Raw genomic sequence first — 13,973 nt, forward strand, 5'->3', positions numbered from 1 at the left:
TTTTGAACTTCACGAGGGGCAATTAATTTTTATTAATTAGTTGCGATACAAAGCGATTCTGGGGAAAATTACATGAAAACGACTTAATTGTCTCAAATAAATGAGCGAAAAGGCAACGTAAACTCCCAAAAACCCTCAGCCCAATCCAAATGTGTCGGCTAGCAAAGCATCCGGTCAGCCAGGGCACCGTCCACCGATGAATCGACTAAACGACACCTTTAATTGGATTTATGTAGGAAAGAATTCAAACCATACTGATTCATTTTAGTTTCCGAAGTCTCTGTATCTTTCGTCTTTCCGTACGAGGATTAATTTGACGACGCGGACTGGGCGAGGATCGTCGGCGAAAACAAACGCGCGAATAGCTCATCCATCAATAGATCGCCGGGGCCGGTCGCGCTCATCAACACGCACGTCCCGCCCTCTGGAGTTTATTTCTCTGTGGTTGAACAATGGCCCTGTTAGAGCGAGTGCTTATTTACACGGCGCGATTCGTTCACGTCGGGCAGATTTGCACGATCCGTTCAGCTCTCGCGGGTTTAAAAACGCTACGAACTAAAGCCCAGAATCCTGGTAAATGCACAGTATCTTTGAAGAACGTGAGCTGCAACGAATACAACGCGGAACGAAACACTTAAGACGTTTGTGTCTGTTATTCCTAAACGTTTCAGCATGTAGAGACGCTTTTTTGGGTTAATTACAAGCCGGTTCCGGTTGGCGAATTGATTTTTACACCAGATTTTTATCCATAACGAGGCTGCTGATTGAGCTGAAGACGGGTCAGAATACTTCAAGTGGGATTTTGCTTTTTAACTGTTAAAATGCTGATGTTTTGCTCTAGTTTGTGGTCAGTGTCTCTGTAAATACCGGGGCCTTTTCCACATGAAACAAACGGTCGGCTCAAAGTTCGACGTCTTTCTCTGTCGTCACAAACGGACAGAAGTGAAACCACGTGAACGCAAAAGCCTCTCAAAGCGACGCCGTTATTCAACCCCAAAGACGAGACGACTCAAAAACAGGATCGCAGACTCAATGGGACCATAAAAAAGGAACTTATTAAAACTATTAAAAACAATTAACCACAGATTGGGCCTCCAGAGTCCAGACGTGAAAATGACAACTACCGTATTTTCCGGATTATAAATCGCACCAGCCCAAAAATGCATAATAGAGAAGAAAAAAACATATAAGTTGCATTTTTGGGAGAAATTTATTGCTAAATCCATTGAATTCTTCTTCCTCTGTGTCACTTCTAAACAACTCCACAAACTCCAGAGGAAGAGGAAGTGCAGATTCTTCTTCTGCGTCACTTAGAGCCTAGAACGCCCTCTAGTGGTTGCCAGTGTGAAAATAATCAACATGTGAATTACCGTTGTCAGTGTGAAAATAACAAATAATATCACATATAAGTCGCTCTGGAGTATAAGTATATAGCATAAATATAAGTAAGTCGCACTCCGGCCAAAACTATGAAAAAAGGTGCGAAAATACAGTATATAAACGTATAAACTAGCAGAACCCCAAGGAATAATGATGAGGTTGAACATTTGTGCCTTTGTCGTGCGTGGAATCAACCGAGTCTTGCAAACGTGTTGTTGTTGTTGTTGTTGTTGTTGTTGTTGTTGTTGTTGTTGTTGTTGTTGTTGGCTCAGAAGCAGCAGAGGTTGCGGGGGCTTCAGGAGGGTCAGGCGCAGATGGACAGATGGAGGTTTGGTCCAAAGATTGTCTCACAATCCAGCGGCTGCAAACACGAGCCAAAAAGACCGGTCCGTGCGTTTATAAAGAAACGTGAACGCAACAAAGAATGCAGCTGTCAAAATGTCCAACTTTGCCATTATTGAGCAAAGATTTCACCATCAAAACACAGCTGTCAAAATGTCACTGGGGTGGAATGAACTATTATTTTACACATTTTCTTCAATAAGTCGTCGGAGCAGGAAAGGCAAATAAGAGATTTTTGCTTCGTTTGACCCGTTATTGATGCTGCTTGAGCACATTCACAGACAAAAGCGCTTTTTACAACAACTCTATTGTCATTTTGAGTCATAAAACCTCTTTTGTCTGCTCAGGACATGTTTTAAAATCTATGTATTGTCTCAATAATGATGATAAATAAATGTAAAAAGCAATCATTCTGATTCGATTACTTGATTAGGTTAATTAAAACTAAACTAGTCTATTTTGAAGGCTAAAATCGTTTGTATCTCACGATAATTTGACAAAACTATAAAAATGCGTTTATCTTAAGATTCGTATGATTATTTTTACCCTTTTGTAACGTCAGCGACAGAGTTTCTACCCAGGTTAAAGAAAGATTTAAAAAAGAAATGGAAAAAGTCATCAAGAAAAGCGTGAGAAAAAGTTTAAAATGTCGGCATGAGGTCACTGGAAAGCTAACGATTATGAAGTGGTTTGTATGATTGAGCCCTCAGGCGCAGCCAGTGTTAAATTGGGTCTAATTAATTACACAGACGTTATTAGTTATTGTGCTTGGTGGTTCCATAACGAGACATTTGTTTACGCTCGGTCATTAGAGCCGAGCCGGAGGAAAAGAGCAGCAGGGTTTGGACAAGGATTTAATTGTGTGTTCAGTTTCTTTAGGTGATCGCAAATATAATCACTTCATCTTTTAGTTAGACCTTCAGAAACATGTATGAGTCATTTTGGTCTGTAGTGGTGACACGTTCAAGCAAAACCATGTAACTTTCTGTAAGCGTACTTTATTTTATTTATTTTAATTTATTTATTTTATTTATTTTATTTATTTTATTTATTTTATTTATTTTATTTATTTTATTTATTTTATTTATTTTATTTATTTCATTTATTTCATTTATTTCATTTATTTAATTCATTTTTTATTTCATTTATTTCATTTATTTCATTTATTTCATTTATTTCATTTATTTCATTTATTTAATATATTTCATTTATTTTATTACTTTTATTTAATTTATTTTTAATTTATTTAATTTATTTAATTTATTTAATTTATTTCATTTATTTCATTTATTTCATTTATTTCATTTATTTCATTTATTTAATATATTTCATTTATTTTATTTATTTTATTACTTTTATTTATTTTTCATGTGGGTTTGTAGTGGCGACATATTAAAACAAAACCATGTGACTTTCTGTAAGTGTAATTTTACTTTATTTTTTGTTTTATTTTATCTTATTTTTATTTTATATGTATTATTTATTTATTAAGATTTAATTATTATCATTACTTTAATTGTATTTATTTATTTATAAAAAAAATTCGAACATGTCAGTAAATATAAAATAAGTAAAAACAAATACATGTCACCTAAACAGAACAAAAATTCTAGAATTTGGAAATGTCAAGTGTGTTATGTTAAAGTTATGACTCTGGGCTTTCAGGATATCAAGATTGTTACGATTATTGTGACAAGAAAGTGTTTTACATTTTACATTTATGATGATTGACACCAAGGCTAAACTTAAACTTACTCCTTAATCATTTTCCTTTCCTGCTTTAGGACAAAATGCATAATAGAGAAGAAAAAAACATATATAAGTTGCACTGGAGTATGAAATGATGTTGCAAGTGTGAAAATAACAAATAATATCACATATAAGTCACAGGAATATAAGTATATAAGTATTTAAGTATAAATATAAGTATAAGTCGGACCCCGGCCACCACTATGAAAAAAAAGTGCAACTTATAGTCCGGAAAATACGGTATTCAACCCGATAACGCGGTGTCTCTTTTGCACGTTGTGTCCGGCTCCAGGTGAGGGCCAGCGCCATCGCCCAGGATGCCGACCAGAACTACGACTACGCCTCCAACAGCGTGATCCTCCACCTGGACGTGGGCGACGAGGTGTGCGTGCAGCTGGACGGGGGGAAGGTCCACGGGGGGAACACCAACAAGTACTCCACCTTCTCCGGCTTCCTCATCTACCCGGACTGAGCCTCCGCGGGCCCCAGAAACGCCGTCCGAGGAGGCGTCGCGGCGGCTGCTTCACGCGACATTGGTGCGTTTGAAAGATGGAGGGCACGTCCCAAATATGTGGTAGATTTATGGTTTATATCTCTGTAAATACTGGGCCTATCCACACGCAACAAAACTGCCTGTACGAATGAATGAAGGTGTTATATTTCTTTGTGTATTCGTGGGTCTGAAGTGACGTGACACACTTGTCGCTGCTGCCACCTTGAGGACGAAAGCTGCGCGCTCACTGTGGGCTCTGCAAACCAAATAAGTCTCCAAACAAAGTATAATTCCATCTTCTGTCACGTCCCCAAAGCCCCCAATTGTCCAGAGATCACTCCAGACAGAGGCGGAGCTGTTTTGTTTCAGGTCGTTAGCGGCTAATGCTAATGCTAGTTTACACATTACTGCGTGGCTATGCTAATAAACTTTTTGCCAGACTCGCATGTCTAAGGAGCCTCATTTTTTAACTGTCCGGGTGTTATATTTTAGGATCGGACGCAAAGTCAATGCTCTTGAAAGCTTTGAGGGCATGTCCGGGGCAGAGGGCGTGTCCGGGGCAGCGGGCGTGTCCGGGGCAGAGGGCATGTCCGGGGCAGAGGGCGTGTCCGGGGCAGAGGGCGTGTCTGGCGCAGAGGGCGTGTCTGGCGCAGAGGGCGTGTCTGGCGCAGAGGGCTTGTGGACGAGGAAGAGCATTTGGAAATGTCCACAAAAGTCTTCTAGTATCGAACCTTTTCATGCTTCAAAATGGCGGCGACAACAAACAAAGTCACGTGACCGAAACCCACGGATAGTATGAAAATGGTGTTATCCAATTACAAATGCGGGATTGTTGTAGATGAAAGACTTCTAAGACACAAGATTAAGGCCGCGTTCACACATTCAACACATCGAAATGGGACTAAAGCCGAAACCAAACCAGAACTAGGTCAGAACTGAAGAGATTCTAGAACAGGATCAAACCGAGTCCACATCGGGACCAAAATGTGCTCAACTTAGGACCAAATTTAAGACATAAGTGTGAACACAGCCTCATATGTGGTCTAAAGAGTCAACGTTTGTGGATTTTGTTTCATAATTCTTTCAAAAACAGTGATTCACCCATGGAAATATTGACTGCCCTCCATCTGAAACTATGATATGATGTCGTGAGCGCAGCCTCTTCGGGATGTAGTCATGCATCCAAGTCTCTATATCACAATTTTTACTTTTTACATGTTACAAATGTTAATGGTTTAGGTTATGTACAGTAATGTTTCAACAGGCGATTCTTTCTACTGTACGTTGAGAGTTTTAAAACACAATAACAACCAAATAAAAGTTTAAATATGATGACTGACGGCTTCTCTATAGAGGATACGTACAAATGTGTATTATATTTATTTACAAAAGTGCATTATTGATGAAAAATAGACATTGCTTAGTTTTTTTTGACATTTTGCATTAATGACGCCGCCGTCTTTGTCACAAAAATGTCTGAAAAGTCCAAATAACAATGAGAAAAATACAACTATGATTGTTTTTGTGTACATTTTTATCATTTATGCCAATTTTTGATGACATACGATGCATTATTACATCCCTGTAGCGCTGCGTATCTCCTCTCACAGTTCATAACCGTGTAACTAACAGAGATTAAAGGTGTAAATACGACTGTACATGAAGACAAATGTGATATAATGTTCTAATAATATCAGTATGTGCCATGTACTGCAGGGCTCTGGTCGCAGTATTACATATAATCAGAGACTCCATCGTGCAAATACATATTAATAACACAATGTCGGTTATGATTTCCGCGATTTTAGAGGACACGTATTACGCAAAGATGACCCCTTTGAGCGTTTATTCATTTGATAACGTTGTTTCCTGATTGAAAACGCATCTGGAGTTGTATTTATCTTTATTCACGCTTGTTTCATTAATCTTGTTTGGAATGTCCTCTTCCTCTGAGCCTCAGAAAACACTCCGTTTCAATGTTTCCGCGGTAATTCCCTCTGCTGCCAGTAGATGGAGTTCCAACACGAATGAAACGCCTGAAACGCAAGATATAAAGTAATGTGTGCATGAGATGTGAAGTGACTCGAGAGCGTGTTTAAAGGCCGATAACAGATTAAACGTAATGTGTGTCCTTTAAGTATTATAATGTGTGTCCTTTAAGTTGATTAAGTGTTAAGAAAATATGAAATCACAATACACGATAATCAAAGACATTTTACAAAGTATTTAAGGGGTGCAAACGCAAATATATAGTAAATTCAGAGCGTTTTAATATATTTTTTCAATCACAAATAAACTCCGGTTCGATTAGCATTTGGTTCCACTTATTTTGAAATATTGTCGTCTTTTTGTTTTAAACGTTCACGATACGATAAAGAACGTTACGCCACAAAGAGCGCCGTCACTCAAACATCTCAACGCGAACCACACAGCGACTGGTTGAAGGGATCGAACCGCAGACTTTCAGGTTTGAAGGCGACAGCGGCGGAAGAAGCGCTACATTTATCAGTAAAAGTAAAAGTACAGATACATGCGCAAAACTACTCAAGTAAAAGGAAATCTACTCAAAAGTAAAAGTAACCTGATTAGAAATGTACTTTAAGAGTAAAAGATTTTGAAAGTTAAATGATTGTGTAGAATTGTGCTGTTCTTTAGTCAACATCAGCAAGTCAAATTGTTTTCTTATTTTATTCGTATTTATTTTATTTATTAATTTATTAATTTATTTATGTATTGCTGCTTGCTCATTTTTTCTGTATTTATGTTTGTTTATTATTTAAATTTTATTTAACTTATTAATTAATTTGTTTATGTTTGCTCTTTATTTTTTCTGTATTTGCTTGCTCTTTTATTTTATTCATATTTAATACATTTATGTTTTTGCTTTTATTTTTTCATATTTATGTTTGCACTCTTAATTTATTCTTATTCAATTAATTAATTAATTTGTGTTTACTCTTTTATTTCCCCCCATATTTATATTTGCTGTTTTATTGTAGTTGAATTGAATTTATTTATTGATCAATGTTTCCATATTTATATTTATGCTCTTTTATTTTATTTTAATTAATTAATGAATTATGTTTGCTCAAAACTGTGGCTTGAGCTCAAAACAATCAGACAGAATGTTTTAAAATAACTCCTCAAACCGTATGAAAAATAACGGTGTAGCATAAAGTACACAAACCTCAATGTAATGAAGTTAAAGTTAAACGTTTTCACCGTAAAAATGATTTACGTAAAGCACTTTGTTAAATCCACCTCAAATAAAATCGAACTAAAATTTTGTTAAGATAAATCGATTTTAAATTTATACAAATTTTACCCCAGATTTACCCTCATATTGTAGGTTTATAATTTCACTTCCTGTTTGTAATTGATGACATCACAGTAGGAAATCACCCAGAAAACACTGGGCCAAAACTAATCTTTTGTCAATCATTTTTTGACAAATTAAAATAAATGAATGCGACTTTATTTTGTTGAATTAATGTTTAAAGAGTCAAAAAAAGTTGTTTCTTTGTGTAAATTCTGCATAAACTTTGACTGGCATGAGTGTCCCTGGTGTGATGTCACTTCCTGTCAGTTTCTCCACATTTATTTAATCAAACAGCTTCTCAATTGGTGTAAAACTATCATACATATTTCTAACAGGTAAAAAAAACTCCAAATAAAGTCAAAATGAAAGACATCATAAAAACCTGTCATACGCACTTTAAACAGTCTAAAATGTACTTCAAAATAAAAGCGCGGAGGCCTGTCTCACACTTTACACCGTTTGTCTCTTTACGGACCAAACTGCTGCGTCACCGTAACATTTACCGTAAACACCAGCGTAAAGGAGCACGCGCACTTCTGTAAAACCGCCGTATGTCTCGCCACGCTCGTGCAGCAGGTTTTCTGTGCCTTACATAACACTCTTAAATCACATTTTATCATCAATATGTTTTATTTTGACCTCAGTTTAGATGAGAGGGCAATGCAGGGATCAGGATTGTGTCGGAGATTATTAAATTATTATTATATTCTGACATTGTATAGTGTGATAAATGTATAACACAGCCGTTTATCGGGTTGTTCCACTGCTCTCATTTACTTTTTTATGATATTTATGATATTGTTTTTGATTATTTATAGACGTTTGTGATTTGAAATGTCCAAAATATAAAATTATGATCCACAGGTTTCACAGATTATGAATACAGCTCAGACAAACGCATATTACGTCTCTTTTAAGGATTAAAGCGGCACAAAAGAGTGGCAGAAATATCACTTTACACCCTTTTTTTAAACATAAATTAGTTTCTTTTGATTTTAGGTCCGTTCTTTTTGCGACGAGCTCGATATTCTGCATTTTTCAAAACGATTTCGACATATCGCCCTCTCCTAAGGCTGCGTCCACGATGATTCTGCGTATTTTCCAATTATTCGACTATTTAAGGGCTCGCGAAGGTGAGAATTTTACAAATTTGCTGGAAAATACAAACAAAAACATCGCCATTTTGATGTAATTCATGTTTTGGACTGTTTCGAGCCCAGATGACTATTATTTGATGACAAAATCAGCCGACGTTTATCTGAATCATTGAACAATCATTTCAGCCCGTCTTGGACCGGACCGGGACTAAATCCGGACCGGACGAGCCCCAAACCGAGTCCAGACAAGTGCGCACGCAGCCCGATTCGGACCTCCGCTCTACGCGCCGCAGGACGTTTTACTGTGAAAATCTGTACGTAGCTTTTTCCTAAACTACCGCTGTAAATAAGTAGCCGAGCGTCCGAGCTACACTTTGCGGGCGTGAACAACCCCAGCATGCGTTATGGATGTTATTTAAAACATGCGCCCGGGGAATGTGTCTATGTGTCCTAAAATTTTGCTATATTCAAAAGTGTGCGCGGGTGCAACGTCGAGGTGTCGTCGTGTGTGAGCGCTTTAAAAGAATGTGGCCGCCGTCCTTCCAAAAGCATGACTTCCTCTTTCAGGTGAATTGGGCGTGGTGATTGGAAAGACGCTCCCGCTCTCTCGATGCGACGGAAAAGAGATTTTTTCCGGTTCGAGCCGCGTTTTGCTGTGTGTGTGTGTGTGTGTGTGTGTGTTCAAAATCACTGTTGATGTTTCGTTGGCTCATACCGTACGTGTCGGTTATTTAAGACATCGCTCTGCCTCTTGTTTGTTTGTTAATTTGCTCTTGAAATCATTGGTCGAATTAAAAAAAAAAAAAAAAAGGATTAATCATTTTGTCTGTTTTTATTCTCTTCCTGGTTGGACTCTGCAGAAATAAGTACTTCCTGATTAATTAAAGACACTAAATATGACTATAATATTTGAGTTTATTTATTTTATTTATTTTATTTATTTTATTTATTTTATTTATTTTATTTATTTTATTTATTTTATTTATTTTATTTATTTTATTTATTTTATTTATTTTGTTTATTTTTTAAAAGACTGTAAATATTATCTATGCGTGTTACTATTGACTTATTTCACGTTTTAATAAAATAGTTTGTTCAGGTTAGGAGGGAGGAATGAGGAAGGCATGAGGGAGGAATTAGGGGGATGAAGGAGGAATGAAGGAGGAATGAAGCAGGAATGAGGGGGGATGAGGGAGGGATGAGGAAGGGATGAGGGAGGAATTAGGGAGGGATGAGGAAGGAATGAGGGAGGGATGAGGAAGGGAGGAGGGAGGGATTAGGAAGGGATGAGGGAGGAATGAGGGGGGATGAGGGAGGGATGAGGAAGGGATGAGGAAGGAATGAGGGAGGGATGAGGAAGGGATGAGGGAGGGATTAGGAAGGGATGAGGGAGGAATGAGGGGGGATGAGGGAGGGATGAGGAAGGGATGAGGAAGGAATGAGGGAGGGATGAGGGAGGAATGAGGGAGTGATGAGGAAGGAATGATGGAGGGATGAGGAAGGGATGAGGGAGGAATGAGGGAGGACGAGGGAGGGATGAGGAAGGGATGAGGGAGGAATGAGGGAGGAATGAGGGAGGGATGAGGAAAGGATGGGGGAGGAATGAGGGAGGAATGAGGGAGGGATGAGGAAGGGATGGGGGAGGAATGAGGGGGGATGAGGGAGGAATGACGGAAGGATGAGGAAGGGATGAGGGAGGATTGAGGGAGGGATGAGGGAGGGGGATTTATCACTCTCGCGCTCTCAAACCGCAGACGTTACTCGTATCCTGTGCTGTGTATTCGCCCCTAATGAGAGGTCCCGGTGCGTCTGTCGGAGGGGATCACTGCCTCCAGTTAATTGGACACGAGGAGGAGAGAGAAGAAGAGGAGAGAGAAAAGGGAGAGGGAGAAGAAGAGAGAAAGAGGAGAGAGAGGAGGAGAGGAGAGGAGTGGAGAAGAGAGAGGGAGAAAAAGGGGAGGTTGAGTGAGATAGAAGCATTGACAGCGTAACGAGGCGGAGAGAGAGGGAGAAAGAGAAAAGAGAGGGGAGTAAGAGGAGAAAGAGAGGGGGGTGGAGAGAGGAGGAGGAGGAGAAAGAGAGGGGGGTGGAGAGAGGAGGAGGAGGAGAAAGAGAGGGGGGTGGAGAGAGGAGGAGGAGGAGGAGAAAGAGAGGGGGGTGGAGAGAGGAGGAGGAGGAGGAGAAAGAGAGGGGGGTGGAGAGAGGAGGAGGAGGAGAAAGAGAGGGGGGTGGAGAGAGGAGGAGGAGGAGAAAGAGAGGGGGGTGGAGAGAGGAGGAGGAGGAGGAGGAGAAAGAGAGGGGGGTGGAGAGAGGAGGAGGAGGAGGAGAAAGAGAGGGGGGTGGAGAGAGGAGGAGGAGAAAGGGGGAGAGCAGAGCCATCATCAGTCCCTCGGGGACAGAGAGCAGAGGGTCACAGACCACGGAACATTTCAATAATCAATAATCTGAGCTTCTTCAGATTCTAATGTTACAGACGTTTAGCCCACGATAAGAACCTGTTCATATTGTGTGTGGAAAATGACTAATGTCTGTCTAAAAACGTGCTCTGGGACCCCAAATATACCACTGTTTTTGACATCGCCGTTCCATTTTATTTCTGAACCAGGAATAAACCAGGACTAAATCAGGACTAAACCAGGACTAAACCAGGACTGAACCCAGACTAAATCAGGACTAAACCAGGACTAAACCAGGACTGAACCAGGACTATACCAGGACTAAACCAGGTCTGAACCAGGACTAAACCAGGTCTGAACCAGGACTAAACCAGGACTAAACCAGGAACCAACCGGGACTAAACCAGGACTAAATCAGGAACTAAACCAGGACTAATCCAGGTCTGAACCAGGACTAAACCAGGACTAAGCCAGGTCTGAACCAGGACTTAACCAGGACTAAACCAGGACTAAGCCAGGCCTAAACCAGGACTAAACCAGGACTAAACCAGGACCAAAGCAGGACTAAAGCAGGACTAAACCAGGACCAAAGCAGGACTAAACCAGGACTGAACAAAGCCCTGTCTGGAGTGGTGTAAATTGGCAGCGTTGCCCGGGCAGTGCCAGCTCTTATAATGAAGGTTAATTTAAAGCAGAACAAGTGAAGGTCACGAGAAGTGTCCTCCTGCTTCGTCTTCACACCTTTTCCCAGCACTTTTATTTCTCTCGCTTTGTAAATGTCATCATCAGACGACAGTAACGAGCCTATTTCTGCCTCTGATATTTATACTTTCTGTTTTCTACTTCTCAGATCAGTTTTCAGGCTGGAAATTATTAAAAAACGCTGCAAACTAAAGTCTTTCAAACATGTTTAGTGTGTCATCGATCGCGTTGTCTGATTGGTCAGTAAAATAAGGCACATTTCCTATGTTTCGGCCCCTCTGACCCTGGGCCCCTCTGACCCCTCTGACCCTGGGCCCCTCTGACCCCTCTGACCCAGGGCCCCTCTGACCCCTCTGACCTTGGGACCCCCTGACCCTGGGCCCCTCTGATCCTGGGCCCCTCTGACCCCGGGTCCATCTGACCCAGGGTCCCTCTGACCCTGGGCCCCTCTGACCCTGCCCAACCCCTCTGAACCTGGGCCCCTTTGACCCTGGGCCCCCCTCTGACCCTGGGCCCTTCTGACCTGGGCCCCCCCTCTGACCCTGGGCCCCCCTCTGACCCTGGGCCCCCCTCTGACCCTGGGCCCCCCCTCTGACCCTGGGCCCCTCTGACCCTGGGCCCCCCCTCGGACCCTGGGCCCCCCTCTGACCCTGGGCCCCTCTGACCCTGGGCCCTCCCTCTGACCCTGGGCCCCTCTGATCCTGGGCCCCTCTGACCCTGGGCTTTACCGTGGCATCTGACGCATTCAGTGAAAATCTGCGGTGGCACAAAACGCCCGAAACAGAAACAGTTTTACTCCAGAATAATATAATATTAATACATTCCTGAAATGGCAACTTAATTAAGACAATGAAACACCAGTAAAAAAACATAATGACATGGCCAGATATTTAAAACACGTCATATAATTTGTATATAATATAATTTGAGCTATAACAAGCTTTAAATCAGTAACAATGCAATTCCTGTTTCAGATGACACATTATAAAGGGGAATATTAATAAAGAAGCTTAGAATGTTGGAATCTGGGTCTAGAAATATTATTAAATGTTCCTTTTTGACATTTGTTTGATGTGAAAATACCTGTGTTTCCACTTTTAAGACATTTGTCAGTATGAAAGAAAAAGTAAATCCATAAAGACCAACCTCTCGTCATTTGTCTTTATTGATTTAAATGTATGTATTAATATTTATGTTATTATTCTGTTTCGATTCCTTTATATTCTATTGTACGTTTCTCTTCACCTGCTGTTGTTGAATTGTACATTGCAACACTGGAATTTCCCCATTATTTAGACTTCGGAACACTTTATCGATCCTCAATTAGCAGTTATAATATACAGCCTAATAACAAAGATAAAAAAGAAGTGTAATTCAAAAGTCTTTAGTCTATAGCGCAGTATTTTTGCATTCTAATGACTCATGATTTACATAATTCTAATTACTCTAGTTTCATATCGAACATCAAAATGCCCAAAGTCCTTGAAACTGTTTATTTGTTTATTTAAATGGCTCTCGTTAGCTAAAAGCAGTGCAATCAGCTCGTCTTTCCGTCCATTACAATCAAAAACAGATTACATTTCAAGCACAATAACATAGTTTTGTTTAACAGTAACAATTTAACAGTTCTTTGCAAATTAAGTGAGATTTCAGTCCATAAAAGTGTAAAGTACAATTATAAATGACACTTTTTATTAACTGCAAGTCTTAAATATCCAACACGTGACTCTATAGGTTAATTTAAACCTTTAAACTGTTCATTCTGACTCGTTTCACGTTTAAACATCTGTGCACGGCCTGAAGGTCTGAACCAGGACTAAACCAGGACTAAACCAGGTCTGAACCAGGTCTGAATCAGGTCTAAACCAGGACTAAACCAGGACTGAACCAGGTCTAAACCAGGACTAAACCAGGTCTAAACCAGGACTAAACCAGGACTGAACCAGGTCTAAACCAGGACTAAACCAGATCTAAACCAGGTCTAAACCAGGACTAAACCAGGACTGAACCAGGTCTAAACCAGGACTAAACCAGGACTGAACCAGGTCTAAACCAGGACTAAACCAGATCTAAACCAGGTCTAAACCAGGACTAAACCAGGACTGAACCAGGTCTAAACCAGGACTAAACCAGGACTGAACCAGGTCTAAACCAGGACTAAACCAGATCTAAACCAGGTCTAAACCAGGACTAAACCAGGACTGAACCAGGTCTAAACCAGGACTAAACCAGGACTGAACCAGGTCTAAACCAGGACTAAACCAGATCTAAACCAGGTCTAAACCAAGACTAAACCAGGTCTAAACCAAGACTAAACCAGGACTAAACCAGGTCTAAACCAAGACTAAACCAGGTCTAAACCAGAACTAAACCAGGACTAAACCAGGACTAAACCAAGTCCCTAAAAGTGTACAGTACAATTTTAAATAACACGTTTTTTTAAATAGCAAGTCTTAAACATCTAACACGTGACTCTTTAGGTTCATTTAAACCTT

General features: G+C 40.2%; 1 protein-coding gene across 1 annotated transcript in view; it reads left to right on the forward strand.

The window, feature by feature from the left end:
* The window catches only part of c1ql4b (complement component 1, q subcomponent-like 4b), a 38,637-nt gene extending 34,688 nt beyond the window's left edge, over positions 1 to 3,949 (forward strand). Inside the window, exon 2 of the mRNA XM_072452794.1 lies at positions 3,764 to 3,949. Coding sequence (XP_072308895.1) covers positions 3,764 to 3,943 — 180 coding nt within the window. The 3' untranslated portion in view covers positions 3,944 to 3,949. The remainder of the gene's footprint in view (positions 1 to 3,763) is intronic.
* Positions 3,950 to 13,973: the final 10,024 nt, after the last annotated feature.

This window comes from Eucyclogobius newberryi, unplaced genomic scaffold (assembly GCF_026437365.1).
Source record: "Eucyclogobius newberryi isolate DKJ021-1_F unplaced genomic scaffold, fEucNew1.0.hap1 SCAF_19, whole genome shotgun sequence".
Taxonomy (NCBI): Eukaryota; Metazoa; Chordata; class Actinopteri; order Gobiiformes; family Gobiidae; genus Eucyclogobius; species Eucyclogobius newberryi.